This window comes from Sparus aurata, chromosome 20, assembly GCF_900880675.1.
Source record: "Sparus aurata chromosome 20, fSpaAur1.1, whole genome shotgun sequence".
Lineage (NCBI taxonomy): Eukaryota > Metazoa > Chordata > Actinopteri > Spariformes > Sparidae > Sparus > Sparus aurata.
In genome coordinates this window covers 25,164,951-25,191,426 of record NC_044206.1, presented here as the reverse complement: position 1 = coordinate 25,191,426, position 26,476 = coordinate 25,164,951, and the positions used below count along the sequence as shown (strand labels likewise).

Sequence of the window (26,476 nt, the reverse complement as noted above, 5' to 3'; positions counted from 1 at the left end):
TCTTTTTTGATTACTAATTATTATCGATATTGAGACATTATTAATTACTATCGATACTGGGTCATACGTAACTTTGACGTGTTTCTGAAACAGTCTCTGATTCCTCAGATGATCATAAGTTCCTCGTGGTCACGTTAACATCCGGTCTCATAATAACACTTTAAACCAGGACGGTCCAACAACAACAACATCAGATCAAATCTGAACCAGCAGATGTTTCAAATAAATGTAAAAAATACAATTAATCTGTTTCTGTGGTTTTATTATTGGGAGGAAAAGATGCTATCACATTTTTAACTCTTCAGACTGACACTTAATATTCAATATGTTTGGACACGTTAGCTTTAAACTAATGAATCAAGTCAACTGAAATCAGCCTGTTAACCATCCTGAGGTGTTTCACACCGACTGCTGGCAGACAGTCGACCCTCAGTTTGTCCATCTAAGCTGCTCAGCACCAGCAGCTCCACGTGTGATCAGTGAAACACAGCGTGCAGCCACAGACACGTTACAGCTGATCTCTGCTCACCTACACTGTCACCATCACGGCTGTGTTTCACTCACCGTTGGGCGTGGACGGCTGCAGCCGACCGGATCTGTGTTTATCCCTGTGGGAGCGAGCGTAGGTGTACATGAGCGGAACGTTGTGGTGTCCCATCCTGCTCCGGCTCTGCACAGCTGCTGGACACTTTCTCAGGCCGACATCTTCACGTAAACACACTCCAGTGTTTGGAGTCGTCAGCTGCTGCTCCTCTGCACCTCACTTTCACCCCACCGCTGCCCTCCTGACCCATCCTCGCTTTTTGAGCGCTAAATTAAATTGTCTTAATGTTTCTACTCGTCCGTCTGCAGCTCCTCGTACTCCAGCTGGCTCCGTGTCCCCTCTCAGGGTTAATGCACAGCAAATCCTCTCCTAAAGCTGTTCCCTCCTCTTGCACCTTTGCATGAGTGTGTGTGTGTGCCTTTGCAAGGTATTAGCACTTGGCTGACTCCGCTGAGCCCTAAAACAATCTCCCACAATGCCTTTCAGCTTCTAGAAAATCCACAGCCATAACAACAACACAGACAGGTGAGGACCTGGCAGCTGCTGGGGCACACACAGGTATGATCAGAGGTCTGTAATCCAACAAGTCACTCGTTTTAAAGACAAATAAGACAGTAAGAGTCAGAGTAGTTAGGAAAATTAAATCTTTATAGTCCACTCAACTCTTGAGGCTCCCGGTAAAAACACACTTTCAACAATCTAGAACAGAACGACAGAAATCTAAACAATAAATACGACAGGAGACGTCGTGCCGCCGCCACAAAGAAGAAGTCAAATCGTTTCTGTTCTGCGTGACGGGTCGCACATTTCCTCAGTGTTTATACTGACACACATCAGCTGACTGGAAACACAGCATACAAAAATAACATTTAGATTTGACTCGGACGACAAATGTTCACAACCTGCAGGTAAAGAAACACCGTAGAGGAATAACTGGACACGAACAGGAACATAAATACGTCTCTCGTTAGCAGCAGCTGGTTAGCTTAGCATAAAGAACGGAACCAATACTTCACCATACACGTCACCTTGTTCATCGCCCTCTTCAGGTTTCCTCCCAGTGACACAAGTCTCCCAAATTTCTCCTCAATTATCACAATCTTTTCTTTCTTTTAGTTCTCACAACATGTTTCTGTCACATTTCTTCTCGTGGGGTGAGAGATGCAGAGAAATGGAGGAGAGAAAGAAATAAAAACAACATTTCAAAGACTTTTGGGGGCATTAAAAGTATATTTTAAAATGATTTAACCTAACAATAGGTTAGACAATTTACAAATAGGTTTTCTTCATTCTTTAAAAGTCACTGAACACAATAAAGTCTCTGAAACTCAATTTTTAGGGGGAGGACTGAGACTGTTGAGGTGTTAGAGGAGGGACTGTGGCCCGGCTCCGTCCAAAGGTCGCAAATTCTTCATGCCAGAAAGTAAATTATTAACACCTTCTGTCTTCTGGTCGTAAACTATTAAAAACAAATAACAATATAATGTTTTACGTTCAAGACGTAGTGCTACATCACACCCTGTAAAACCACTGACAATCCTAAAATAAATGTCCAAACATCAACATATTTCTGTTTGGCCTTTCAGAGAACATCAGTACGACAATATTAAAGGTTTTGGGCTTTTAAGGCGACATTTGGTTGAGTCATAATGATTCAATTCTTTAGGGAACTTTACAGTTTTTGTTCAACTTTATGGATGATAAAGTTTACTGTTAATCTGTAAAACATCCCACTCAGTTACAAACATCAGCACTGAATGCAAGATAAGTGTGAATATCAGCCGATATATCAGAACTTTTTCCTCCCAGTGATCAGTGTTAATTTATCGTGTTAGCTTTGGACGGAGCCACGCTGTTTGCCCTCGTTTCCAGTCTTTATGCTAAGCTAGGCTAAAGCTAACCAGCTGCTGGCTGTCATGTGACTCAGCAAGAAAGCTCATGAGTGTTATATCCCAAAATGTGGATGCAGATGTGACACTGAGCTCGTCACAACATCGATCTCCTTCACAGGACGTCGACTTGTTCAGCGTCAGTGACCCGTCGCTGAGTTTCCATAATTGGTTCTTTAAGCCCGTCATGTGACCGGCTGTCACACAGTTCCAGCTGTGTTGAGACCGCTGGAAACAGTCTCGTATCCTACAGAAACCAGAGTGAGGACATTACTCTCCACGTCCTCTGGCTTGCCCGGCTCTTCGTGGGTTTCCATCGGACCAGCAGCTCCAGTTTCCTGCCTGTTCTTCTTCCGGACCCGACCTCGCCCTTTGCCTTTGGAGATGACCTTCCCTTGCTCGTTGACTCCTCCGGGCGTCTTGTTGGACTTCTCGTTGTCATTCGGGCGGGTTTTGCGGTGGCGCCTGCGGATACGGCGCATTGGCGGACCGGAGTCGGGCGGATCTGATGCCGCCGCGCCGGACAGAATCCGAATCTGCTGTTCGATGACCATGATGATCATGTCGAGAGCGACGTCCAGCATTCCCAGACCGAGGCCGTGCGTGACGTTGTCAAACGCGCCGCTGTTGTCCGGGTCCTTGAAACATTTTCTCATATCCTCGAGGTGGTTCCTGAGAGAAGAAGAGGGGCTGTTATACGAGTTACCGCTAACTGCTGCTGCTAACTGAAGCAGCTGTTAGCTCTGTTAGCTTCCTGCAGCTAGCGATGGGAAGCTTCAACACAATGGCTGTTGATAATCTCTGTTCATTGTTGAGTGTTTCAGACATTAATTCTTACATACTGCAGCTTTAATGGCATGTTAGAACAAGTAAAAACAATACGTACTTGGTTTCAATAATTTTCGACCAGTGTTGAACTGTATTGATCTCGGGGATCAGCTGTTTCGCCATGCTGCTGTAGTCGATGTAGTCGTGGGCGAAGTCCTTCATGTCGTCACACAAAGCTCCGGTGTCGCCTGAGCACACACACATTACAACACAGGTTAGTCTCGTACACGCGTCTCTTCCACATCATCGAATTCAAACATTCCTTCACATTAAAAAGGGACAGTTCACCCCAAAATCAATATATATATCCCTGAAACCATGATGCGGTTACTCGTTAAGGACCTTGTTGTGAGCAGGATCATGTAGGAACTATTTTGGGAACTGGGTCATGATTTCTATAAAGAGACTTTCTACAGATCTACAGCTCATATCTCCAAAACTTGGCAGCTCACACCAAAACAATCTAGATGGATAAAGAGCAACAGAGGTAAGAGGAGGGAATATATGTTGTTGTTGATGTCGGGGGAAACCGTCCCTGTCCTCAGTCCGTCACCTTCAGTGAGTTTGGAAAAAGAGGAGGAAACAGAGGTAGTTGTGCTCGGCGTGAGTCCGAGAACGCTGAGTGACTCCAGGAGGGTTTTCTTGCTGGCCGGGCCTCTGCTGACCCGAGTGTAGGCTGCCAGGGAGCGCAGGGACATCTTCTCCGGAGCCTGCAGGCGCCGCTTGATTTCATCGTACGAGATGAGATACTTTCCTGAAATGAGACAGGACCAGGCGAATCAACACAGCAGGATTTTGGATTCAATAGCATTTATTTTTTTTTACCAACGACTGGAGACTTACGAGCCTTCGATCCTTTCATGTTTGGATCCAGGAGTGACGACACCTCCGCAAAAGGCATCTGCGTAGAGGACTGTGAATTTGTGCTGGAGTTTGTTGCCAGTTCCTGGTTCTGGGGCACCTCCTCAGTCTGGACTGGGGCAGACATCTGCATCTGGGGCTGAATATGATGCTGCATGTTGTGCATTTCCACCTGGTTCTGGTCTAGCGGGACCTGGCCTTGTGCTTGAGGGAGGATCAGTGTGTTTTCAGATAAACCCTGCAGCCCCATCCCACCTTGTGCGACATTACCCGTTTGCTCCGAAGACACCTGGAAGATGCCCATAACTGGTTTTACTACAGTGAAAACCATGTTCCCCTGAGCATCCAGACCCACCACGCGAGCAGACGGGTCCATGTCTTCACTGAGATGTTACCTTTCTATCTGAGGGAGGAGGTGTAACTATCAGATCCGATGACCTCAGAGGTCCATGCAGTGTTACAGAATACACCTCTGTTATTTTACAGTTAAACAGCTGACGTGACAGAAGAGGAACGTAAGCTGATTCTCCCTGTAGTCAAACTGAAACCTCCCACATCGATACGTTCACTTTCTTTGTTCATGAAGCTCATTAGTCGTCATGGCAACAGCACAGCAGAAGTTTCACTCTGCAAGAAAAAAGAAGAATCTTGATTATTTATGAGGAAAAGTCTTTTAGGCCCACAGTGGATCACGTGACGATGTAATTACACGGTTTGGCCACTATGAAAAAGTTGCTTTCAAAGTTCTGCTGTTATTATTAATCACACTACCTTGCACAGCTTGACCCGCCCTACTCTGCCTCGGATTGGCTACATCGTGTCTTGTCTCACTACGTAGCTAAGACATGGTGTGTAAAGGGAATAATGTGCTTTTTGAAAATTAAAATATGTAAAGCTGTTCTACTAGAACCCACAAATAAAAGCATGAACCTGAATATTAGCATAATATGAAGCCTGTAACTGATTTTCTGGTGTGTTTAAGTCCACCTGATGAATCACAATATTCGTACTTTTGGCTCCATTTTGGTCCCCACCGGCCCTAAAAAGGTGGAAATATCCGGCTCTTGAGCTGCGTTCACCAGCTAGCTGCTAACTTTATTTTGCTTGCTGTTTGTAGCTTCTCCATTAGCATACGGAGGAGTTTTTTCTCAAGATAAATGCTGGAAATGTTGATTTGAGCGGCAACACTGAACCAAAACAAAACAAATAGCTCTTAAAATAAAATCTGATTGAAAGAATAATCAAACTAAAGAATGAACATACGCAAAAATTGATTACTGAACCCTAACAAACAAATAAACTAGCAAGATGTCTGCTCTTTATGTGTGTGTGTGTGTAGTTTGTGTCTCTGTGTGTTTAACTCATAAGTTTATAACACAACACCAAAGATGAGCTTTATCTTCTGCATCCGCCATTGTATAAACATGTAATCACAACTGAGATCATGTTTGATTTGTTGTCACGGGATGAGAAACTGACTTTTGTTTTTTATGCTAGCTACGAACTAACGCTGCAGAATACATCAACACTGTTTCATCTGTGGGGTCTAACATTCATCATGGCTGCCAGGCGGCGGCTGCTGTTCCGACCGGGTCTTTTCTGTGGCACCAGGCCGAACTGAAGCCTTCACACACACACAAAAACCACACGGAACCGCGGCGGTCCTGGACGGGACGGACCAAATTCAACCGCTAACCTTGGATGCAACTAGTAGTGACGGCTGTCCCACTCACCGAATCGCATTCTGATTTCTTCGCTAACAGGACACTGATCCTAGAACGGTCCGCGTCGAGGCCAGCGACATTTTCCCTCCGTCTCTGCTGAGGCTTCGGCGGGTTGCAAATCAGCCGTACGAGCACTACCGTTCCGGAGCCGTAATCCCGCCGCTCATTGGTCGGTCGGCACGTCAGTCACGCGACGTGCGGTTTCTCATTGGACAAGAGCGCTGTCAACTGAAAACTGGAGGCGGTACTTCCGGTCCAGGCTTATCAGACTACACCAGGATGAAATCTTTTACTTATTCACTTGTTTGTCTTTTAAATCTCGTTTAACATATAATACACATACATATATAAACATACAATTATATATTATCTATAACCAAATGTGTCCTGCAAAATATTATTTAATTTATCAACCATTATCTTATGTATTATAGCTCATATATTGATTTATTGTGTCTTCTATAAACATGTACTGTTCCCATAATTAAGAATATATGTTGTAATCCTTTAAGTAATTAGTATTATCCAGCACCCACTTACTCCTCACCATACATATTAACATGTATGTCTAAACTGTCTTTCCTTTCTACAAACATACATAAATAAATAAATAAATAAATAACCATCATCAACATAGTGAATTTTAAAGCCCCTCTGCATCCCTATACCTTGTGAAAATTGCTCCAAAACTCCATATACACTTTTAGTTTTGACCCATACCATTAACATATGTGATTATTATTCCTTGAGCAGACATGGACGTTGTTATACATGTAATAATAAAAGGTGCATTTTCTAGTTTTGAAGTAAAAATTCTAATCAGAAGAGAAAGATCGTCATTGATTAACTTTCACCCCTAAACTTTCTCGTTTTCATGACTGAATAAACAGAATAAACAACAGGAACATAAAGGTTGACACAGTTTCATACTGTTTTACTTTGTGGCTAGAAAGGTGGCAGAGTGCAGGAAATATAAACTGTGATTTGAGGACGTTATTTTCCTCTGAGAACAGTTTGTTTATTCACTTATTATTCACTTACTATAAATATTTCTGAGCTTGTGTTATTACATTATTGATGTTGACATGTGACATACTCAGAGTTCCAGTGTGTATCAAATTAAATTTTACAGTCCAAAAGCAGTTTTTTAATCACTGAAATAGTCTTTTTAAACCCCAAATATTGTTCTTTAAAACAAAAAATCACCCTTTACACACTGTTTAGACAATTGTTACCATATTTATCCTGATCTGTATTTTCTAAAGATTCTAATAATCAGTCTCGGGGTGTCTGGAAATAACTGCAGAAGAATTCTTGAAATTAGTAAGATCACTTGAGTTATAAATTTGATATTTAGCTCCTCAAGTTTCTCTTTCAGGAGAAACGTATGTGTTGTCATTCAGAGGAGTTTCCACCAGATGTCGTACTTTAGCTGTCTGCTGACCAAATGTGGCCACTGTGCTCCATCTAGAGGATTTAAACCCTCACACATTTGTTTGTTTGTCACATTTAATTGCAATCAACAGTTTCCAAGGCTGTAAATAAATGAACTGACAGCAGAGAATCACCTCGTCACTTGCCTTGTTTCAATTTATTTGGGTACAAATAAAAAAAAAATGTTGTCGTACAAAATAAAGCATAGAAAGTAGTAATTATGAAAACAATATCAATGACAACAACTTACAAGAAAAAAAAAGGCAACAGTTAAATAATTCATTAAAAACACAACCGACTAACCTGGAAAAAAAAGCAACTTGTGGTACTTTACATCTACACGGACAGACGTGACGGTCAACAGTCACATTTGGGTGAGAAGGCAGAGACCCGGGGCGTGTGAGAGGACAGAAGTGCACGACAATGAGATCATCAAGGTTTTTTATGCAAGTATTAATGTGCCATTCAACTGAAACAACATCACTACAAGAAAAACGGATGCTGAAACAGTTCGACAGTAGGCCATTCTCTCCTTACGGATCTCTTTACATTGCCTCCAGAGCAACATCCTCTCAGCTTCTACATGATTTGTTTAATAAAACCTTTTCTCACACTGTTACTGTAACGTTGAGCCCCACAAACATCCTCATTAGCCTGATGTTTCAGTTTCTGGTCTCCATTACAACCACGGACAATTTACCAAACGGTATATACTCATAATGCACAAACATTAGTACGGTGTTGCATTCACAGTAAGCTCGACGCCATCCCGACACATAATCCAGCACGACAGCAAGCTAACGTGGAAACACGTGACAGAACAGAACACGTATGGCGATCTTTGGCGTCTGCAGGTCTCAGAGCCCGCCGGCGCCGTCGCTCAGTGTCCACGATGAAGCACAGAGGAGGCCTGTGTGGAGGCGTCCAGCTGGTCGCTCTCCGTCATACTGCCTCACAGTCCTGTTTCATGTGTCACTGAGAGGTGAACTGTTCCTGTTAATGGAGTGGGTTTGGGTGGTTCTGTTGGAGGAGAGGATTCCCCTCCAGGCTCAGCTGGTGTGGTTTATCAGTGCTGGTGTTGAGCTTCAGATGTGGGTTCAGGCTCAGTGTCTGCGTGTGCGCTGGCCCCCGGTGCCTGTGGTGGTGATGTAGAGGAGGGGCTGGGGCTGCCGCAGCTGGGGCCCCCGCTTCAGGTTATTTATGTGGGCTGTGGAGGACTCTGCATTGGAGCCTGCAGACGGACAGGAAATGAAAAATAAAGCTTAATAAAAAGATGATTAAAGAGTAAAGTTAGTCTACATCGGCAGAGAGAGTGATCTCACCTGTTTGCTGGAGGCTGTGGGGGGCCCTGACTTTGGCGAGAGGAGGGACCCCTCTGTACTGGGGGCGGAGCATAGGAGCCTGGGGGAGGGTGTTATTGTGGAGGTGGGGGTCTGATGTGCTGTCCAGAGGGCGGAACCTCTGAGCCGTGGTTGTCTTGGTTTGTGGCAGCTGTGAGCGACAAGAAGGAGAAATTATGAGATATAAACTTCACCAAAACCAAACGACAGTCTTATAAGCTGCTGCTCAGGCCGGTGTGAAAACATCATGAGACATCAGGATAACACCAGGATAACATCAGGATAGAGAAGGCACTAAGAATTTAAATTCTACTCCTATAACATTATAATACTCACTGCTTGACCAGTGACCTCAAAAGACCGTGAGCGCCTCTTCTTGCGGCGAGCCTCGAAGTCCACATCGCGTGGCGTCTGGTTCTTGGTGGTGACCTGGCGGTAACGTGGGCGCGTCCAGGTCACCTGCAGGCCGGGTCCCTCGCCCGTGCTGCTGGACAGGTTGTCGTCCGAGGTGGCGTGTCTGAGTTCGGGGCTCGGCTGCCTGCCGCGCCGCTGTGGCAAACCTCTGGGGGGCGCCTCGCTCAAAGAGAGGCTGCTCTTCTGCTTCGTTGGGTCCAGGGGAGACGGGGGAGGCGGTAACCGCAGAGCATCCACCTCGAGAGCTTTGGAGCGACGACGGGCTGCTTTCACTACAATGTTCTGGACTCCCCTGAGGATCTGCTGCCGCTCTGTGGAGACGTGGGAGATGTTTTCTGTTTTTACTTTACTCATTCTCTGTATCCTCTCGTATCTACTTGTCCGCAATAGATACAATCCTGGGAATGTCCAGGTTTGTGTTGGGAGAAACACATTAGAAGCATTACTTTTGTTTTTATATGAAATAGTAATAAATCATACACACTCGTCTGGACATCTTACCAGTTCGTGACAGAGGGATATCGGCCCCGGCCTCGCTGCTCTCGGGCGATGAGTCGAGCTGGCTGCTGACACTGTGGCTGAGATGGCTGTAGCTCAGAGAGCTCTCAGGAAGCAGCGGCTGCAGCTGCGAACATGAGATGCCACATTATGATCAGACATTCAGTGATGTCAGTGCCATCTTAATCACCTCTGGGTCCATCTCTCCAAAATTACACTCTAAATGGGGCATTTTGGTTTCTTGCACTCGTAACTCTTGTTTCATCTCGTCTATGAGTCACACTCCTGATGCATTTTCACAGCAAGGAGATCAGATGGAGGTAATATTATTTGGAGCCTCCAACAAAGATGTAACTCTGCTGGTTTGCACAATTCAACTCAGGGAAGCTGGATAAAAACCCAGAATGCATGAGCTGAAAGTGGATACTTATTACAGCTGCTGGAGATGGAGCTTCTTTAATGGAGCTGCGTGGGTTGAAAATGAAAATGTTCTACCAGAGGGAGATGTAAGTTTAATTCAAAGAGGAGCCCACATTGCCTGAAGTGAAAAGGAAAAACTGGACGAGACATTATTCATCACAGCATGGCGCCCCTCTCAAGGATAGCTATTGAACTGGAACAAACCAGACCTATTAGAATTGTCCTCACCTCTCTGTTGCCCTTCCCGTTAATGTGGATGGGAGGTGGCGTCATCACAGCCGAGTTTTTCATCTGCCTGGCGTGAGGGCTGTTCTTAAAGACTCTGTTATTATCCCTGACGCGGGGACACAGAGAGAGAAATGACTAAGTTCAGTCCTTTGTAAATTCTAACAAGGAGACGTTGAAAAAAGATGTCCTCTTACAGCTCAGGTTCGGGCAGAATCGGCGGCAGAGTGTGTCGGCGGATTTTGGCTTGGCCTCGTCTGTTATCAGAGCACATGTTGCGCACACTCTCCTGGTCTGAGTCCACGTCCTGCATGTTGTCACGAGCCTGACCGGGGAGGGTGATCTTGGGAAGCGAGCCCTCCTGGAGAAGAGAGCATTAACATCAATCACACAGACCTTATCAATATCTTCACATTTGTAATGCTTTGTTTGAGTTTGTCGTGCAGGAGCTACCTTGATGGTGTGTCTGGTGGTCACTTTATCCAGGGCCATGGCTCTGTCCAGTTTCCTCTCATCCAGCTCCCTCATGTACATATCGTACAGCTCCTGGAGGTGTGGAGGAACCAGCAGACTGTGGTCTGGAACACAAACACACACACACACACACACACACACACACACACACAGGTAATTCATTTGATTGATGTCATTAACAATTAATGTGCAGATTATGTGTTTTATCTAGTATTTAACTGTTGGTCTGTAAAACCGTAATCACGTTTAGTTTTGTCCAACCAGAAACAAATAATCCACCAGTTGAGAAGCTTGAACCATCAATTGTATGAAAACTTTTGAACCCGTCACATTCAATCAACACTGTAAGACATATTTATACACAGAAATGAGAACATGCTCAGTTCTGAAGGTTTTCTTTTACACTAGTCTACTATGTCAACGTCTAAACTGGTGTTTGAACATTAGGGAACATTAGGATCATCCTAATGTAGCAGATGGGGAGTTATTAGTGTAAAATGAGTTCAGCCGTGGAGACAAATCACGTCCCTGTGGGACGCCAGTGTTCACGATCACACTTAAGAGCCTGCTATTAAATCTGACCACCTGCTTCCTCCCCTGCAAGAAGTCCAAGATCCAGTCAGCCGGGAACATTTGGACCCTCTGGAGACATTTATCACACAGCCTGGACAGTAGGATTGTGTTAAAGCTGTGCTGTGATCAACAAACAGAACTCTTGTGTAGGTGGCAGACTTCTCAAGGTGTCGATGAACTGAGTTCAGACGTACCGAGAACGCATCACCCACAAACCTTTTCGACACGTTTGTAAACGGATTAGGCCTCTTTTGATCGACTAATCAATTTACCCCTTTTTGCTGCTCCAATCCAACAACAGACATTAAGTAGAGCCGTTTGTTGTAATGCTGACGCTCACCATCAATGAACTGTCTCTGCTGCTGTATGATCTCGTCACACAGGTGTCTGTGCTGCTCGAAGCGCTGCACCACAAAGTTTTTCTGCCGGATGACGTTGTCTTTGAGCAGCGCGTGTGACTGCATCTCTGCGTTCTCGATCTCCAGCTCGTGGACCTTACAGAGGAGGCACAGGACCTCCCGCTGCTCCTCTGAGCTCACTCGTCTGGGCAGCAGCTCCTCCAGGCGCCGCGCCCGATCACGAAGCTCCAAGAACCTGCGCTCCAGCAACGCCTTGAAGATACGCAGGAATAGAACAGTTAAAGATTAGTGAACAATTTCAACCATTTCTTAGTTTTAAAAGCAGATCAGGAATCCCACCTTCTGTTTCTGGATCTTTTTCTGTTCAGCCATGAGTGTGACCAGGGTTTCTCGGGCCACCGCCACCTCTTGGGTCTCTGTGCTGTCTGGAGGAGACTCAGGAGAGTCAGAGTCCTTCTCGCTTTCGTCCTTATTGACACTTTCCTTTCTCCTTTCAGCTCGCCACTTCCTCCTGCGTCTACTCCGCTCCTGCTCCCAGCTAGCAGACAAAAAACACATGTTAACCTCCAGCAACATTTATACAACATCTGGTTTATAATTTACAGTTGAATGAGACAGACATATAAATCCTCAACACTGACTCTGCAATGGTTAGCAGGTGTTTGGAGGTGTCGATCTGGATCTCCATGTTGCTGTTTTCCAGCTCCATCAGGCTTCTCCTGATCTCCATCTGTTGGCGAAAGGCATCCAGGAGCTGCTCCCTCAACTGGTCCATCTCCGCCCGACTCTGGTGGCTGGAGTGGGCCTGGACCTCCGCTGGTGAGGAGAATGAGTGTAAAAATACAGAAATTAGGAAACAGCTTCTGTTGGCAGATGTGGTTCATGTGTTTGAGTGTGGACAAGACTTTACCCTGGACATGGCGGATGTCTGCCCGGTCTGAGTTGAGCTGGCGGCTCGCCTGATCTGCGATCTTCTTCTTGAGCCGCTGGATCTCGCTGCGCAGGTCTGAGATGATGTTGGTGTACTGGGCGATGTGGTATGACACATTTATCAGGTTCTTCTTTACCTGGAGCCCACAGAGATGAGGGGGTAAATACTATTACAGTGACTGGATAAGTTTGTCCAGTCGACTCTTTCTCACATAGATATAACTGCAGTGAGGGATAAAGGTAACGTGTCCTGAGCTCACCCGTGTTCGAATGCTTTTGGCACGGTCAGCGTACGTCAGCGTGTTACGAGACTCCTCAAAAGCCACAGAGGCGGGGCTGATGTGGGCTATCATGACCGTTCGGCTGTTCCCGCCCAGCGAGTCCTGTCGATTAAAGAAATGAGAATATAAAACATAAATAACCTCAGAATGACTCAATACAGTATTCATGATGAGTTATGAGTTGGTCTCTTGGAAAGTCTCAGATCGCTGTACCTTCAGTAGTCGAGTCAACTTGCTGTCTCTGTAGTTGACGTACTTGGTGCCGTTTTTGTCACTCAGGGCGTTGATGCAGTTGCCCAAAGCCAGGAGGGAGCGGTTGATGTGGGCGCCCTCTTTCAACCGCTGACCCCTATTCTGAGTCTAACAGAAGGACAGACAGAGAGGTGTAAGTGGTATTCATTAATTTCACTTGATCATATTATTAGAGCAGAAGACAGCTGATAGGAAATGAGGGTAATAAGAGCTGGAGGATATGAAACAAACCCACCAAGCTGATCAGTGTTAAAGGCTCTGAAAGCAAACGCAGTATTTTACAATGTCAGTTATTTAACTGGAGGGATTTCTGTATTTCGTTTGAAGTTTGGCTGCTCAGACAGGAAAAGGTTATGTCACATATTTCCATGAATCAATCAGAATGTGGCAACATTTAAATCTGATTTTGGTTGTCTGGTCGATGTCATTCAAATCTGATCAAATCAAATTAAACCTCTTTATTTAGTCGGGTCCATCAGGTTGATGTTTTAACCTGGTTGTTTTATTTTCACTTTTGATAATCTGTATTTTTTAATATGGCTGTTTCATTTTTTTCTTTATGATTATTTATTTTCAAACATCCCCCATTAGTTTGATATGTTTTAATCTTACTTTCAAATATTTTATGTCTCTACTTTTAGCTTTATCCTGTTTTGGGACCATGCAGCATGACAATCCTGCACTTTAAATAAAATGTATTGATTTATTGTTGCCTTTGTTTATTTTTAACATTACAGAGCAATCCTTAAGAACTGAAACCTTCTGAGGGCTTTAAACCCCTCGTGCATCCCCTCTGCTGGACGCACAGACTATGGGCTGTTTCCACTCCTGTCCAGGAGATGGCATCGCCTCCTACGTTTGGTCTATTAATACTTGGCTGAACTAAATCAACCCTAACTAACCACATGCGCTCCTCGTCTTTGGAGGTAGGAACATGCTCCCTGTGGCCTCGAGTGACAAACAACTCCCTGTTCTGCTCAATTACCAATGGAGGCCGTATGTGCTATTCATCAATAGTATGAGCGTGAACCTTTCAAACAGTCTCCACGGTAAATAAGTGCTCTCACTCATTGAACATTTGCATGTTGTTCCTGTGGTGTGGAAGGACACTGAATTGTTAAAAAAATGCGACTATGACAAGCAATTCATCTGACCGACAAGAGCAAACTCAACCTGAGCTGCTAACAACGATCTGAACAAATTCTTCACAACATGCCCACTTGATGGTTACAGACGGTCAAAGCAATAATACTACTCAGAAAATGGACCAGATCACAGAGAGTGAGTGTGTTCCTCCTGTCTGGTGTGTGAACCCAGAGACACTATTCCCAACAGAGCGGCTAATCATCTACTGGTCGTAAAATCAATCAAATACTAATCACTTAAAATAAACAATTTAATATGCAACCATGTTCTGAGATAATAATCTTACTGAGTACACAGAGAGAGAAGAGGACGATCGGCAACATGATGGTTACAGTTATTATTGTTATCATCCGACATTTTGGGTAAACCATTAGCCAAAAGGCTGGTCTGTTACTTTAATAAACTGCATCATGGGCCATAATGGCAGATGTAAAGAGGCTTTTATTAAAGTCTCCTGAGGTTTACTGGAACCATAATCCTCTGGACTGTTGTAAAGAAACACTGCCAAGCATCCCCAGTGAGCAGACTGCTGTTGAGTCTAGACACACTCACAAAGCAGGCCCTTGTAGTTTGGAGGATATACATGTGTAATGTTTAATACAGGAAACACTGTATGTAAATTCACATAAGTGAAGTCTTTCAACTTTAATTTGGCGGAAAAGTAGGTGAGAAAAGTAAAAGCAGCCATTCAGAACAGCAAATAAACCGTCCACCTGTACAGCTCCTAATGAAACATCACTTCAGACATTTAAAAACCTCCTGACTGAGTATTTATACACACACACCTGTGCTGCTCGTTCAGAGCCGGCGAGGTCGATCATGAAGAGGCGTGCGAAGCGGACCTCCTGCAGGACATCGCGACACCGGCTCTGCTGCTTCACAGCCACCTGCAGCACAGCGTGGGAGCGAGATGACGTCTGATTGGCTGCTGTGGGCTCCTGGGTGCGCTGCTTGTTGCCTTTCATCAGCAACTCCATGATCTGAAAACGCACAGGCAGAGCTCTTGGTCCAACTGAATGTTGTGATTTAAATAGATCAGTAGTCATGTCATGCACAGTTAGGAAGCTTATCTGACCTCTTGTGCGTTGATGGTCGACACCTCTGTGATGCCTGCCACCTGAATCACTCCTTTAGCGTCCTCTCTCAGGTCCAAGAAGCCCGAGGACGGGTTCAGCAGGTCCCGGATCATCTCATTGTAGATCTAAAGAGACAGATAGAAATATAAAATGGCACCTGCAATAAAATTAATGAAGCAGAGCTGTGTCTCAGTGAAGCATAGTTAAATGCAGCGCAGGTCAGAAAGATGTAAAGTGCTTGACATCCTTAAGTTATGTTTCTTTGAATTAAAGTAAAAGGAATCAACTGGGAGGTCGTTAATGTCCATTTAAAAGGCTCCATTCAGTCTTTTCAGGCCTCCTACACAAACCCCAACCTGGTACAAAAACATCTAGTGCTATATTTTCAGCAACTTGTCATTTAGAGACCACAGCTTGCTGGGTGGCAGGCTGTCATCAGCCCGTGTCAGTGCTCTTCTTTCACAAAAATAAAATTCCGGTGATTTCTCTGGACTGACATGGATGGTGCAGCAAAAGCAGCTAAACCCACTTAAAAGCTCAGTGCAGGAAGTGACATCCTGGAAAGTGACCACTGGATGACAAACCACTGGGAGGTTGGAGCTGTAGAGGCAGTTTGTATTTGTCAAGCAGACCCCAGCTACCAACTCTGAAAGCAGGATGCTTTGACTGACACTGACAGTTTAATATTTCCTCTATTAGTTTTTCCATCAGTACTGGTTTGTACAAACCAAGAATAAGTCATGCTTGTGGTTTCTTTGACGCTGTACTTTGGCACAATGGTGCTTTGAGTATGCTAACATGCGCAGAAGCTAAAACGGTTTCTCCTTCCATTGAGGAAACCAGAAGGAACATAAGAGTAGAGATGGAGCGAGCACTGTGCACATGGTAAAGAATAGCTGAAGGTTCTTTTTTTATCTGCAGAGCATATTTATTCGCTTCCGCTGTACATGTTTCTACACGTGTGTTTTAGAGATTGCACGTGTGAAAGAAAACGTGATTTATACAAGAAAAGGAGCACATGTGTGCACATCGCTCTGTGAGGCTGTAAAATGTGGTTTAACCTCTTTGCGGCAACAGATTGCTCCCTGGAAACAGCAAACACACACGTAGCCTTGTGTCAGGAGTTCGATATAGGTCACAGAACATCCAGACTCAATGATTGGCATTTTAATAAGAACATTTTCACTCCCACCCACCCATAGTGCCACTAAAATGCTAAGCCTCAATAACATTGTCAATCATTGAACATAATGACAGCTTTTGGCATAGAAAACACAAAATGTTATTTCAACGATGCAAACCTTTCTCTTAGCAGGCAACATTTGCTGCCACTGTGCCATTTCCATTTCTGATGCTCTTTTCATGTTTGCTCTTTTTATACAAGGTCATATTCATCATCTGCCTTTGTCCCTTCCCTTTCTTTAATTCTCACCCCTTTTCTCTTTTCTCACACTCTCATCCCTTCCACCCTGACAGCTGAACATTATGGAACAAATCTGACTCATTTTCATTCTCACACCGCCTGCCATCTTTTGCAGACTGATTTGGAGGAGCATAAGTATAATAGACAAATTGTGCATTTGAAATCACAAAACAGATTCTTAATGCAGTAAGCAATTTCCACAGTTCACATTTCTATATTATTTCCTCTGTTTAAAAAATAAATCTCCGCTACGTGGATGGCGAGAGGTATAAACAGAAGTGTATCTTGCAAAGGCTTTTTAAAAGGACAACCTCATTCAGAACTATAAATATCATATACACTAGAAAGTCATTAATTATTTAAAATTGTCCAAAGTCAAGAAAACCCAATATTTACAATAGGAATATGATTCACAGCAGTGTGACTCAGTTACTGCTATCAGAGACAAATGAGCTGATTCCATTCTGTCCGATGCGACTGTATTAACGGCTTTGTCATTAAACACACAGCGTGAGCTGTACACACTTCTCAGTATTGAGGATTAGAACCACGGCCAGCGGGCACACAGCCTGCAGTCTTATCCGTGGTCCATCCATCCTCCAGTGACAAAGGCTGAGATCATCACTCAGACAAACACATCATAAATATAAATTAAATTCATATATAGAGTGTTTCACAGCACAAAAGGACAGGACTAAAGATCACTCCACACCTACAAGCAATAATCAGTATTGATATCATATTGTTATGGCGAGACATCATCTTAGATTCTGGAAATTGTTTTATTGTGATGTCTTTCCTGTTTTTAAAAAAATGCTACATAAAGCCACTGGAGTTTGACAATGTTTGTACATCTTGTCCAAGCTATGGTGCTCTTGAATTACCACTTAATGAGATGTAAGAAAGACAAACGTCCTTGGCCTTTCAACAGATTTTGAGCGATGGTCTTGTCATATAATTCCTGCATTCCTTCTTTTATAACTCTCTATTCATGCCACAAAATAACTCCTTCTTCAGGCCGTGACACGAGCTTCACCTGAGAGAAGTTATGCTGACAAAGTCTGAGCAATTTTAAGTTTTCAGTCACCTTGTCTCGCTTCATTCTATATTCTGAGAAAAAAAAACCCTGCTCTTAAAAGGCACGACCGCTCATTCTATGTCATGAGCGGGAGCGAGATGAATCAATCAATAGTCTCTGAACTCCAAAGGACACCAAGACCAAGACATAATAGGTGATCATTATATGTACTTAGAATCGAAACTAAGAAAATGTGGCTCTGCAGTATTCAGTCCTTGATAATTTGCCAGAAAAAAAGAAAGAAAAAACAAACGAAAGCAGACACGCTAGAAGAAAAGGCTGACAGGATAAAACTGTAACACAATGAAGTGGTGGGATCACTGCTGCTTCTTGCTGTACAGCCTTTCAGACACATCTCTGTCACTAACTGCTGACTGTACGGCTGCCGTTTCCAAAAACGACTGTAAAGAAAGACACGTTCTTTAATTTCAAGGTTTTCTTTAACAAGGCATAGCAGCACCTTTGTTCAAAGTGCTTTACATAATACCTTTTAAGGACATAGAGATGAGATATAAAAGACACACAAGGTGAAATAAAACACCAAAACGACACAGTGTGGAAATGATGTGCTCTGTGAAGTCTGGTGATCTGTGTTAACAGGGCGGTGGATGAGGACGCCTGCTCAGCTCGTCTCAGATGTGAAACGAATGCCAGACTATGGTAAAGGTACACCAGCAGTATCCACCTGCAACTGTCATTAGCTAACGACCTCAGATCTTATCAGTGTGAACAGCCAACGGCGAAAGAAGCATTTCTAATTGTGACGTTGATAGAAACAGAGATGGATAAAGGCAATTCAAATGTGAAGAAATCAGAGGAAATCTTTGATCTCTTAGAAATCAAGTTAACGACTACTATAAATCGAGCCACACTTCAGAGAGACGCGTCACGACATGACTGAACTGCATATCTGAAGATCAGTTATGGAAGGTGCGATGCTGACCTCCAGATAGGACATAGATACGCTGTACAGCATGTCGTCACTGGTCTCCTCGATGGCACGGAACAGGTCGTTCAGCGTTCGAACGTAGATTCCCGGCTCCTTGTCAGTCCCCAGCATGGTGTATGTCTTCCCACAACCTGCAAACAGAAACAAACATTTATGAAAATCTGTTTATAATGCACAGGTGTTTACCCCCTTAGTTAAGCATGAAACACCTGCAGCTTGGGTCGTCTGTCTTTCAGCTCCATTTCTCTCCATATTGTTATTAAATCTACAGGCTTTTGTGTGCATTGTCATCACCTATCCCTGACATTGTTTTCTTTGTTTTGTAAACTGTTTCTATTGAAAAGATAGAAGAATAAAACACTTTGTGATTCACTGTTAAATGTAAGGTTTTAAGTTTGTTAAAACTTTTGTTCAAGCTAGTGGCTTGTGTCAAATTTAAGCCAGTTTCCAAGCTGCCCTCATCAATATTTCATACACTAAAGACAATAGATAAATGACTGTATAAAGTGAAAGGTGTCCCTTGCAGCCACAAACCCACAGAGAAATATCACCCGACTCAGCAGCGTGTGCTTTGATGTCTTTCAGCTCCTTGTTTTGGTTGTAAATGTGTAACTTCACTGATCTGGCTCTTTTCACCACCTTCACCTGCTTTCAGATGCATCTGTTGTGAGCAATAAAAACTTTGGCACACGAATTTATGCTACCTGGTCAGCACCAGACCAGACGGACAAAGTTAGCGGCTAGCTGGTTTTAGCATTTAGCAGCTAATTATATTTCCTTCAGGAGTTTTGGGAGACCGGACCAAACAAAAGACGAAAGAAAAATCAATTTAAAAAACTAGTGAATAAGGTGAGACACAAAAGATAATTAATGTGGTTTTAAATATACCACTTTAAAATATACGTTATTTCAAATGTTTTTATAAAAGTAAAAACTGTACTCTAGACCAAACCATCTTATGGAAGGTGCTAAGTGTTTACTATGTCCTTATAACAAAAGGTTCAGGATGTGTCGTCCTAATTCGTCCTTGACTGACGACCACGTGGAGGAAAGCAAACACTAACGCACACTAAAACTCTTGTTTACTTGCCTACAAGAGGAGACAAAGAGCTGTGAATCTCTGAGACAGATGGACGCACAGAAGGCAGAAGAAGTCAGTGAGACAGATGGATAACTTGATGGGGAAATGGTGCTCGACTGTTCTTTGACAATCTGTCGCTACCCACAGGATACGTGGGAGGTAAAGCATTCGTCATTTTCTAATCAGACTTGCACTTAAATTATAAACCAAAACAGGTGCAAATAAGAGGCCTCACCTTTTTCCTGAGAGTGCTGACTCAGAGAGAGATTATGCACCAGGGAAGCCAACACATGTGCGTAGTGCGTCGTTGACACACACGCACACACACACACACACACACACACACACACACACACACACACACACACACACACACACTAACTCTCACACACACACAAACCTGTGGGTCCGTAGGCAAACACGGTGGCATTGTAGCCTGATATGAGGCCTTCGATCAGCCCTTTGGTTGTAGCTCGATACACCTCCTCCTGCACATGAAGAAGAAATTAAACTTAAAGGGTTCAAGTTCTCGAAACACATTTGTTTAATTTAGTTTTTGTTTCATTTTAACTTTCACTCTTGACTGACCTGACTGGCTAAGTAGTCGAACGCCACATCAAACATGTAAGTCTTCTCCCTGGAGCGGTTGGCACGCAGGATGTCGTCTGGGTCCTCCATGGGGTCCATCAGAACCACCATCTAATGATGAGGAGGAGGGCAAAGACAGGAGAGAGGAAAAAATGAGGCACACAATATGAGTGGGTGTTACATCTCCAAGCCCGTTCTGACGTCTGAGCAGCCAATTAACATGATGATGCGTCTCCTGTCAATCACTGGGGAAAGTTAGGCTAATGAGCAAATGTGCCCGAAGTCAACGAGTCGAGGTTTAGCTTGAAAATGTGAAAAGGATAGTTGGAACATTGCTGAAATCACCTCTTCAACAGAGCTCTGCTTCGACTGAACAAATCACAGATCAGAAATTTCCACTTGGAGCCTCTGCTATTGTTTACTGGTATTATCATTGTGTGTTACGTAAAGCTGCAAAAGAGAAATTAGAAAAGCAAGTACAACTGGAGCGTCAGCTGTCAAGGCTGGCTAACAGAAGATACAGATGGCTCTCTGTTGCAGATGTGTGCGTCTGCTGAAAACACTTTGGTGTACACCAAGAACATTCAGAACAAATCAGACATTCATAGCTGACAGCTTCTGGCAGGTTTATCTACTGCAATGATTCCCAAAATTGTTTGTTTAATGTACCCACACAGCTGGATTAGATGAGCTCATGTTATTGTGGATGTTACTGTCATAATACAAAAGTTTGTTTTTTTCAGTAGGTTTAGTGAAGTTTTATGTTCGGGGGACATTTCAAGCATTTATTGATATTTTCAGGGATCTGTTGCGTCTGCATACTTTAGGTGTCTTTTCATACTGTTACCATAGTTGTCCTATAATTGGTTTGAGACCTACACCAATGAGAATGGCACTCAGTGGAACACATACATCCCAGAACTGCTTACCCATGAGTGCTTAACTGTAATTTCAGCTCACCAGATCTAGGATCTGCATCAAAAATGTACTCACTCATAGATATCAGCTACCTTAATACGCCTTATCATTTTCCATGCATTATTCCCTGAGGACAGAACTGGACGGTGAAAAAAGTGATAGAAATAAACAACCTATATCCAATCCCTTATCCTGATCTGCATCTAAATATAATGCGGTCTATTCTAGGTCGAGGTCCATCCTCCATCCAAGTTTTAGGGAAATCTGTTCAGTAGTTTTTGTGTCACCCAACAGACAGAAGTGAAAGCTCTTTGTCTGAATTATGAATTGTAAGAAATGTCAGTGGAAGCTGTCGTCTCCAATGTACGACTCACCGACAAAAACAGCCCCTGTTCAGATCAACAACATTTCATAAGACGCTTGCATCTATGAAATGAGAATCCACTCAAGCCATCTGCTATACTTTAAATCTTATTTATAGAACACAAGACCATCAGCTCACATGTGAAGGACATTCATACTGTGGCATCTGAAGGAGAGTGAACAGGTGTTTTTTGTGCACGTGTCAGAACAGCAGAATCAATGTAGGAAAACAGGCATCGAGACGTATCATCGTTTTAACTGAGCTGTTTGAAAAAAGCCTTAGCCAGAACAATAATCACCAAAAGTCACAGCTCTCCAAAAGAACATTTAAGGGAATAGTGCAACATAACATCAGCTGAAAAACATATTATAATGCAGCAGACAACAGTGAGTGGGTGCAAACAGCTTGACAGGTTGTTGACAGCTGAAGGAAAAGTATTCCCTGCAGACTGTCGTGGGTTGGTATCACATGCTCTGCAAATGGTTAAACTAATATTTTTTTGCCACAAATGTTTAATCTGCTGATTCTTTGTAGAATTATGTGATGAATTGTTCAGTTGATAAAATGTCCAAAAAATAAATACATTGAATCTTTTGTGCAACCAACAGTCCAAAACTCTTCATTTACTTTCATAAATGACAGAAACAAGCAGCCAATCCTTACATTGAGGAAGTTGGAGACAGCAAGTGTTCTTGGAAAATGACTGAAATGATTAACTGTTTATAAGAGTATAGAAACTAACTGCAGCTCTACTGTGCACTTAGCAGAGTCAATAATAATATAGAAATCAGGATGGCACACAGGACCCTCGAGATCATTTCAGATATGACCGTGGGGCAGCTGGGAGTTTGCCAGGTTTTTCAGCTGATCAGCTCCGTCCGGACCTGGAGAGCCCTCTGAGGGCTGTAACGCTGAAGCACCCGGCTTGTTTGATGAGCCCCTCAACCAGTGAGCCGCTCACTTTGAAGCCTCTCGATTGAAATTCAAGAGCTGAGATGGGGAGCGGGAGGAAAGACGGCGAGGTGGGAGAAATGTCTGCAACACCGTACTCCTTTACTGTGTCCATAACACCTTTAATTTTTCTTCTAGTAGAATACATCCTTTCATAGTATGCACATACAGAAGATGAGGATGAATGACACAAGGACAACACGTGAGAAGAGGGTAGCATGTGCAGCAGGTGATGCTACACTCTTTCTGGTCCTCCCTCCCTCTTCTTTCTCCCCATCCTCTTAACTTCCTGCTTCTCCTCTAACTTTACTTTGCACAGCTTCCAGCTCCAATGACGTACGAGTTCTGATCGCATTTCACCGGAAAGACAATGTGAAGAAGGGAGTACTATCAGAGGCACTTAAGCCACTTAATCTTGGCCAGTCCGATGACCTTCAGAACTAATACGTGTATAGTCAGAGGAAGTAAAAGTTCGTCATGAAACGGCAGAGACTGAGAGATGAGGATTAATGTTAAGGATGATAATGAGGACAAAGGTCAGCAGCAGACTTGCATTGTTGCCTACTTTGTAAGATCGTCACCAAAATAAGTGTTGGCAACGTACGTGCCTTCAAAGCATGGATCTGTTGAAACTTTCCTTTATGTAGCAATTTCATATAATTTCTTATGTTGAGAAAAATGCCATGCTTATGCACTGTTTAGGTGTAAAATATATCAAAAATATCACGTAAAGATCATGTTTTGGCTTAAAATACCTGTTTTGGACGCTGCAATCATGACTGGAAATTGTCCTGAGGTCCCCAGGAAAATATCCAGTGGTGTCACACTTACAAATGTTTAAACAGTCTCAAACTGTGGTCACTCGTTTGGCAGTCTTCTCGTCCGCAACTCCACCACCATCCCCTCCAACTTCTGATATGAAAGTCTGGTCATAAACTTGTAATGTAGATGTGATACGGCATGTTTACTAGAAATTAAAATATGATATGTATGACATAAGAAATGTGAATGTTTTAGTAGTCTGCAGAAATATTAAATACCAACAATTTATCCTGGCGACTGGGCTGCTTTCAGTCCACCATGTGAAGCTTTCGGCATCGGAAAAAACAGTCTGATGCAGTTTTCTCCATTGACTTATTTAACTGAACTAAATCAAGACCAAGTATTTTTTGTTTCTTAGGTCGAGTGAGATGTTGTCTTCCCAGAATGTCACTTCACAGCAGTAAATTACCAAAGAAAACTGATTAGGACTTAATCAATACATAGTGGCCCAATGCCCAGTAAACAGAGCATAAACAAAGCGTCTTTAAATCAAGTGCATTAGCAATCATGTCCTTAATTACCAATAATTGAACATAAATAGTCACAAGCCAACTTGGCAAACAACAAAAATATGAATCACAACCACCTCTTTCCCATCACCTCCCACTCTGCCTGAGGTTTATACTGTGTTTCACTACAGCACAAGACACAATAGATCTTTTTCTGTCTTATCTTTGTGCTTTTGTTTTCAGATAACTGCTTGAGTACAGCAGTGATGTGATTATGGATCATACAGCACCAAAGCAAACATGTCTGACTACATAAACATAAATACAGATCAAAGAAAGATCTGCACTACAGAGCTGAAGGCAACAGAAAAAAATTATTGATTACTGACATTCAACACAACATCCAACTGTGTCCATGTTCTCTTTGGAAAAGTTGTGAAGTCATCACATTGGGCAAAAATAATCAGCAGATTAACTGATAATGAGAATAATCTTCAGCAGCAGGCCTCGTGAGTATGTGAAGTGTCGATGAAAGACAAAAGCAGGGAGATAATCTAGCCAGCATAGCGTGAGCAGCTGTTACAATGTGCACGGTGTGTGTGTGTGTATGCAATTGTGTTCCTTGAGAAAGCTGATGAGCACGTAACAACGCTCTTACGTAATTGCATGTACAGTATAGCAGGTATCAAATAGTGTGTGCATCCATGCACATTTTGTTGGTGTGCATGCACTTGGGAAAATCATTAAAGGCCAGGGGTGTTGATAACACCTCTTGTCCCGTCTGTCATCCGTGTTTCTTGAATTACCTTCCACAGCTCCACCCATGAACATGCACACACAGCAGCTGCTGCTCTGGCAGATTCTATACCGCTAATTTTCTTAAGGTCTTCTGATAAGACTGTAAGGTGCTGGCTCTGATGACAGTACACTGTGTGGTGATATAAGACGGGATGTGCCTCAGGGTTTTGCTGCCAATAATGACTTTGTACTTTGCCAACACAGGTGCCCTTCTCAGAAAACTGTCCTCTGGGTTCAATTAAGAGGCTTCGGAGCAACAAAAGACTCAGGTGAAGAACAGGTCAATCTAAGCTGCAGAGTGTTGACGTCTGGTTTACAGAACAGGTTAAGGAGCATTTGGAATGGTGGCAGTCTCATGGAAACCATTAAATCTCTCACACACAGTTGCGTGGAAACATGTACTCATATGCACATAGCAACAAAGAAAGCGCCATTTCATGTCCTCTGCAACAAGCAAGTCCGTGCAAGCAGGTTGGCAACTGGCATGACTGACCACGAGAGCTGAGGCCAGAGCACTCCCACGCAGTGTGCATGAGAGAGGGAGACGTCTGTTGGTTCTTTACAATAACATTCAGGTCCACTACCTGCTCCCTATCCATGTTTACGCACTGAGGAGAGCAAAGTTTTATGTCAAACGATGTTCAAACCAACATGAGAAGAACTGGTTTCAACACTTTTATGTGATGATGATTATTCAGGTCCAGAGGTTCTTACAGTTGCAATGGTTATTTGATTTAACCCCTCATCTTGGTATTTAGCTATGTCATATGCTACAAGCAACATACACTACCAAGTCATGTTCTACGTTTGGATGAAGCCTATGATTCATTTTTACATGGACTGACAAACCATGTCACACAGCAGAATCCAATAAGGAACAGTTGAACACAAAGATCAGCTTAGTCATCAGCATGTTGGAATCGGCAGAATCAGCCTCCAGAGAAGTTGAACGAATCAGCCCTCTTCATTTGTTGTGCCTAAATCATGAATTCAACAGGCTTGAAACTGGGCTGTGTGAGTCAGTGAGCAGCTGCACAGCAACCACTCTACAAACACAACTGGCACAGTAGAGCAAACATAGAACCTGATAAGATTAATAGAAACGTCTAACTGGTTCTGGTGCCACTGTTGAAGAACAAAGTAGCTGCAACTATGACAATAATAATTAATCACTGGGACAATGGCTGTGACTCTAATTCGAAAACTAATTTAAAAGCGATATATTTGTCTTTTTGCTCACTATCTGTTTCTATAACCTCTTATTGTTAATCGTTAGCTAGTCATGGTAGACAATTATTGATTGATTATCATTAGACAGTTGAAAATAGACAGATAAAAACAGTGCGAGTCCTCAGCTTGATTTCTAAACATCCACGATGACGGCTAGTTTATTTGACCTTTCAGCCACTTAAAGAAAGAAGTAATGAATTTCAAAGGTAAGATTATCAGCAGACAAAGAAATCTCTCAACTAGGGTCCAGTTTAATAATATTGTGTGTCAGATTTTCCAATAGGGTCGAAATTGCATCTTGTTGCTCTTTCTACTGGGACCAATCACCCCTTATTGCCTAACTAATTCATAGCTGCCAATAAAGGAGACGTCAATTTTGACACTTGTAAGCCTGAAGAAGAACTGCATGAACCGCTGAAAAGGAAAGCAATTTCCTGGTCGACAGCCTCTGTAAACGTGGTGTCATTTTTAACAGTTTTATTCATGCTGTCCCTTTTCACAATGGACATCACATGCTACATGCACTTTTCTTTTGGATGCAGGGCTTGGCTCAGTTT

At 43.2% G+C, this 26,476-nt stretch overlaps 2 protein-coding genes across 3 annotated transcripts in view; both read right to left on the bottom strand.

Moving 5' to 3' along the window:
- Positions 1 to 1,171: 1,171 nt before the first annotated feature.
- Positions 1,172 to 5,979, bottom strand: LOC115571757 (uncharacterized). Its single transcript, XM_030401328.1, has 5 exons — positions 5,856 to 5,979; positions 4,105 to 4,749; positions 3,815 to 4,015; positions 3,320 to 3,449; positions 1,172 to 3,105 (listed from the first exon to the last, which is right to left on the bottom strand). Exons 2-5 carry the CDS (start codon positions 4,496 to 4,498, stop codon positions 2,634 to 2,636), a joined length of 1,197 nt encoding a protein of 398 aa, XP_030257188.1. The 5' UTR covers positions 4,499 to 4,749; positions 5,856 to 5,979; the 3' UTR covers positions 1,172 to 2,633.
- A 1,431-nt stretch (positions 5,980 to 7,410) lies between these two features.
- Positions 7,411 to 26,476, bottom strand: part of kif19 (kinesin family member 19) — a 34,854-nt gene continuing 15,788 nt past the window's right edge. Inside the window, exons 3-20 of one of the 2 annotated variants that reach the window (XM_030401250.1) lie at positions 20,388 to 20,498; positions 20,200 to 20,287; positions 18,713 to 18,849; positions 15,268 to 15,393; positions 14,978 to 15,172; positions 13,008 to 13,154; positions 12,774 to 12,896; positions 12,494 to 12,650; positions 12,225 to 12,399; positions 11,923 to 12,121; positions 11,565 to 11,835; positions 10,631 to 10,755; positions 10,375 to 10,538; positions 10,181 to 10,286; positions 9,536 to 9,659; positions 8,957 to 9,432; positions 8,603 to 8,771; positions 7,411 to 8,511 (exon numbers count right to left, since the gene is read on the bottom strand). In XM_030401250.1, coding sequence (XP_030257110.1) covers positions 8,384 to 8,511; positions 8,603 to 8,771; positions 8,957 to 9,432; positions 9,536 to 9,659; positions 10,181 to 10,286; positions 10,375 to 10,538; positions 10,631 to 10,755; positions 11,565 to 11,835; positions 11,923 to 12,121; positions 12,225 to 12,399; positions 12,494 to 12,650; positions 12,774 to 12,896; positions 13,008 to 13,154; positions 14,978 to 15,172; positions 15,268 to 15,393; positions 18,713 to 18,849; positions 20,200 to 20,287; positions 20,388 to 20,498 — 3,021 coding nt within the window. In that variant the 3' untranslated portion in view covers positions 7,411 to 8,383. The remainder of the gene's footprint in view (positions 8,512 to 8,602; positions 8,772 to 8,956; positions 9,433 to 9,535; positions 9,660 to 10,180; positions 10,287 to 10,374; positions 10,539 to 10,630; positions 10,756 to 11,564; positions 11,836 to 11,922; positions 12,122 to 12,224; positions 12,400 to 12,493; positions 12,651 to 12,773; positions 12,897 to 13,007; positions 13,155 to 14,977; positions 15,173 to 15,267; positions 15,394 to 18,712; positions 18,850 to 20,199; positions 20,288 to 20,387; positions 20,499 to 26,476) is intronic. The other variant, XM_030401251.1, reaches the window with a different exon arrangement.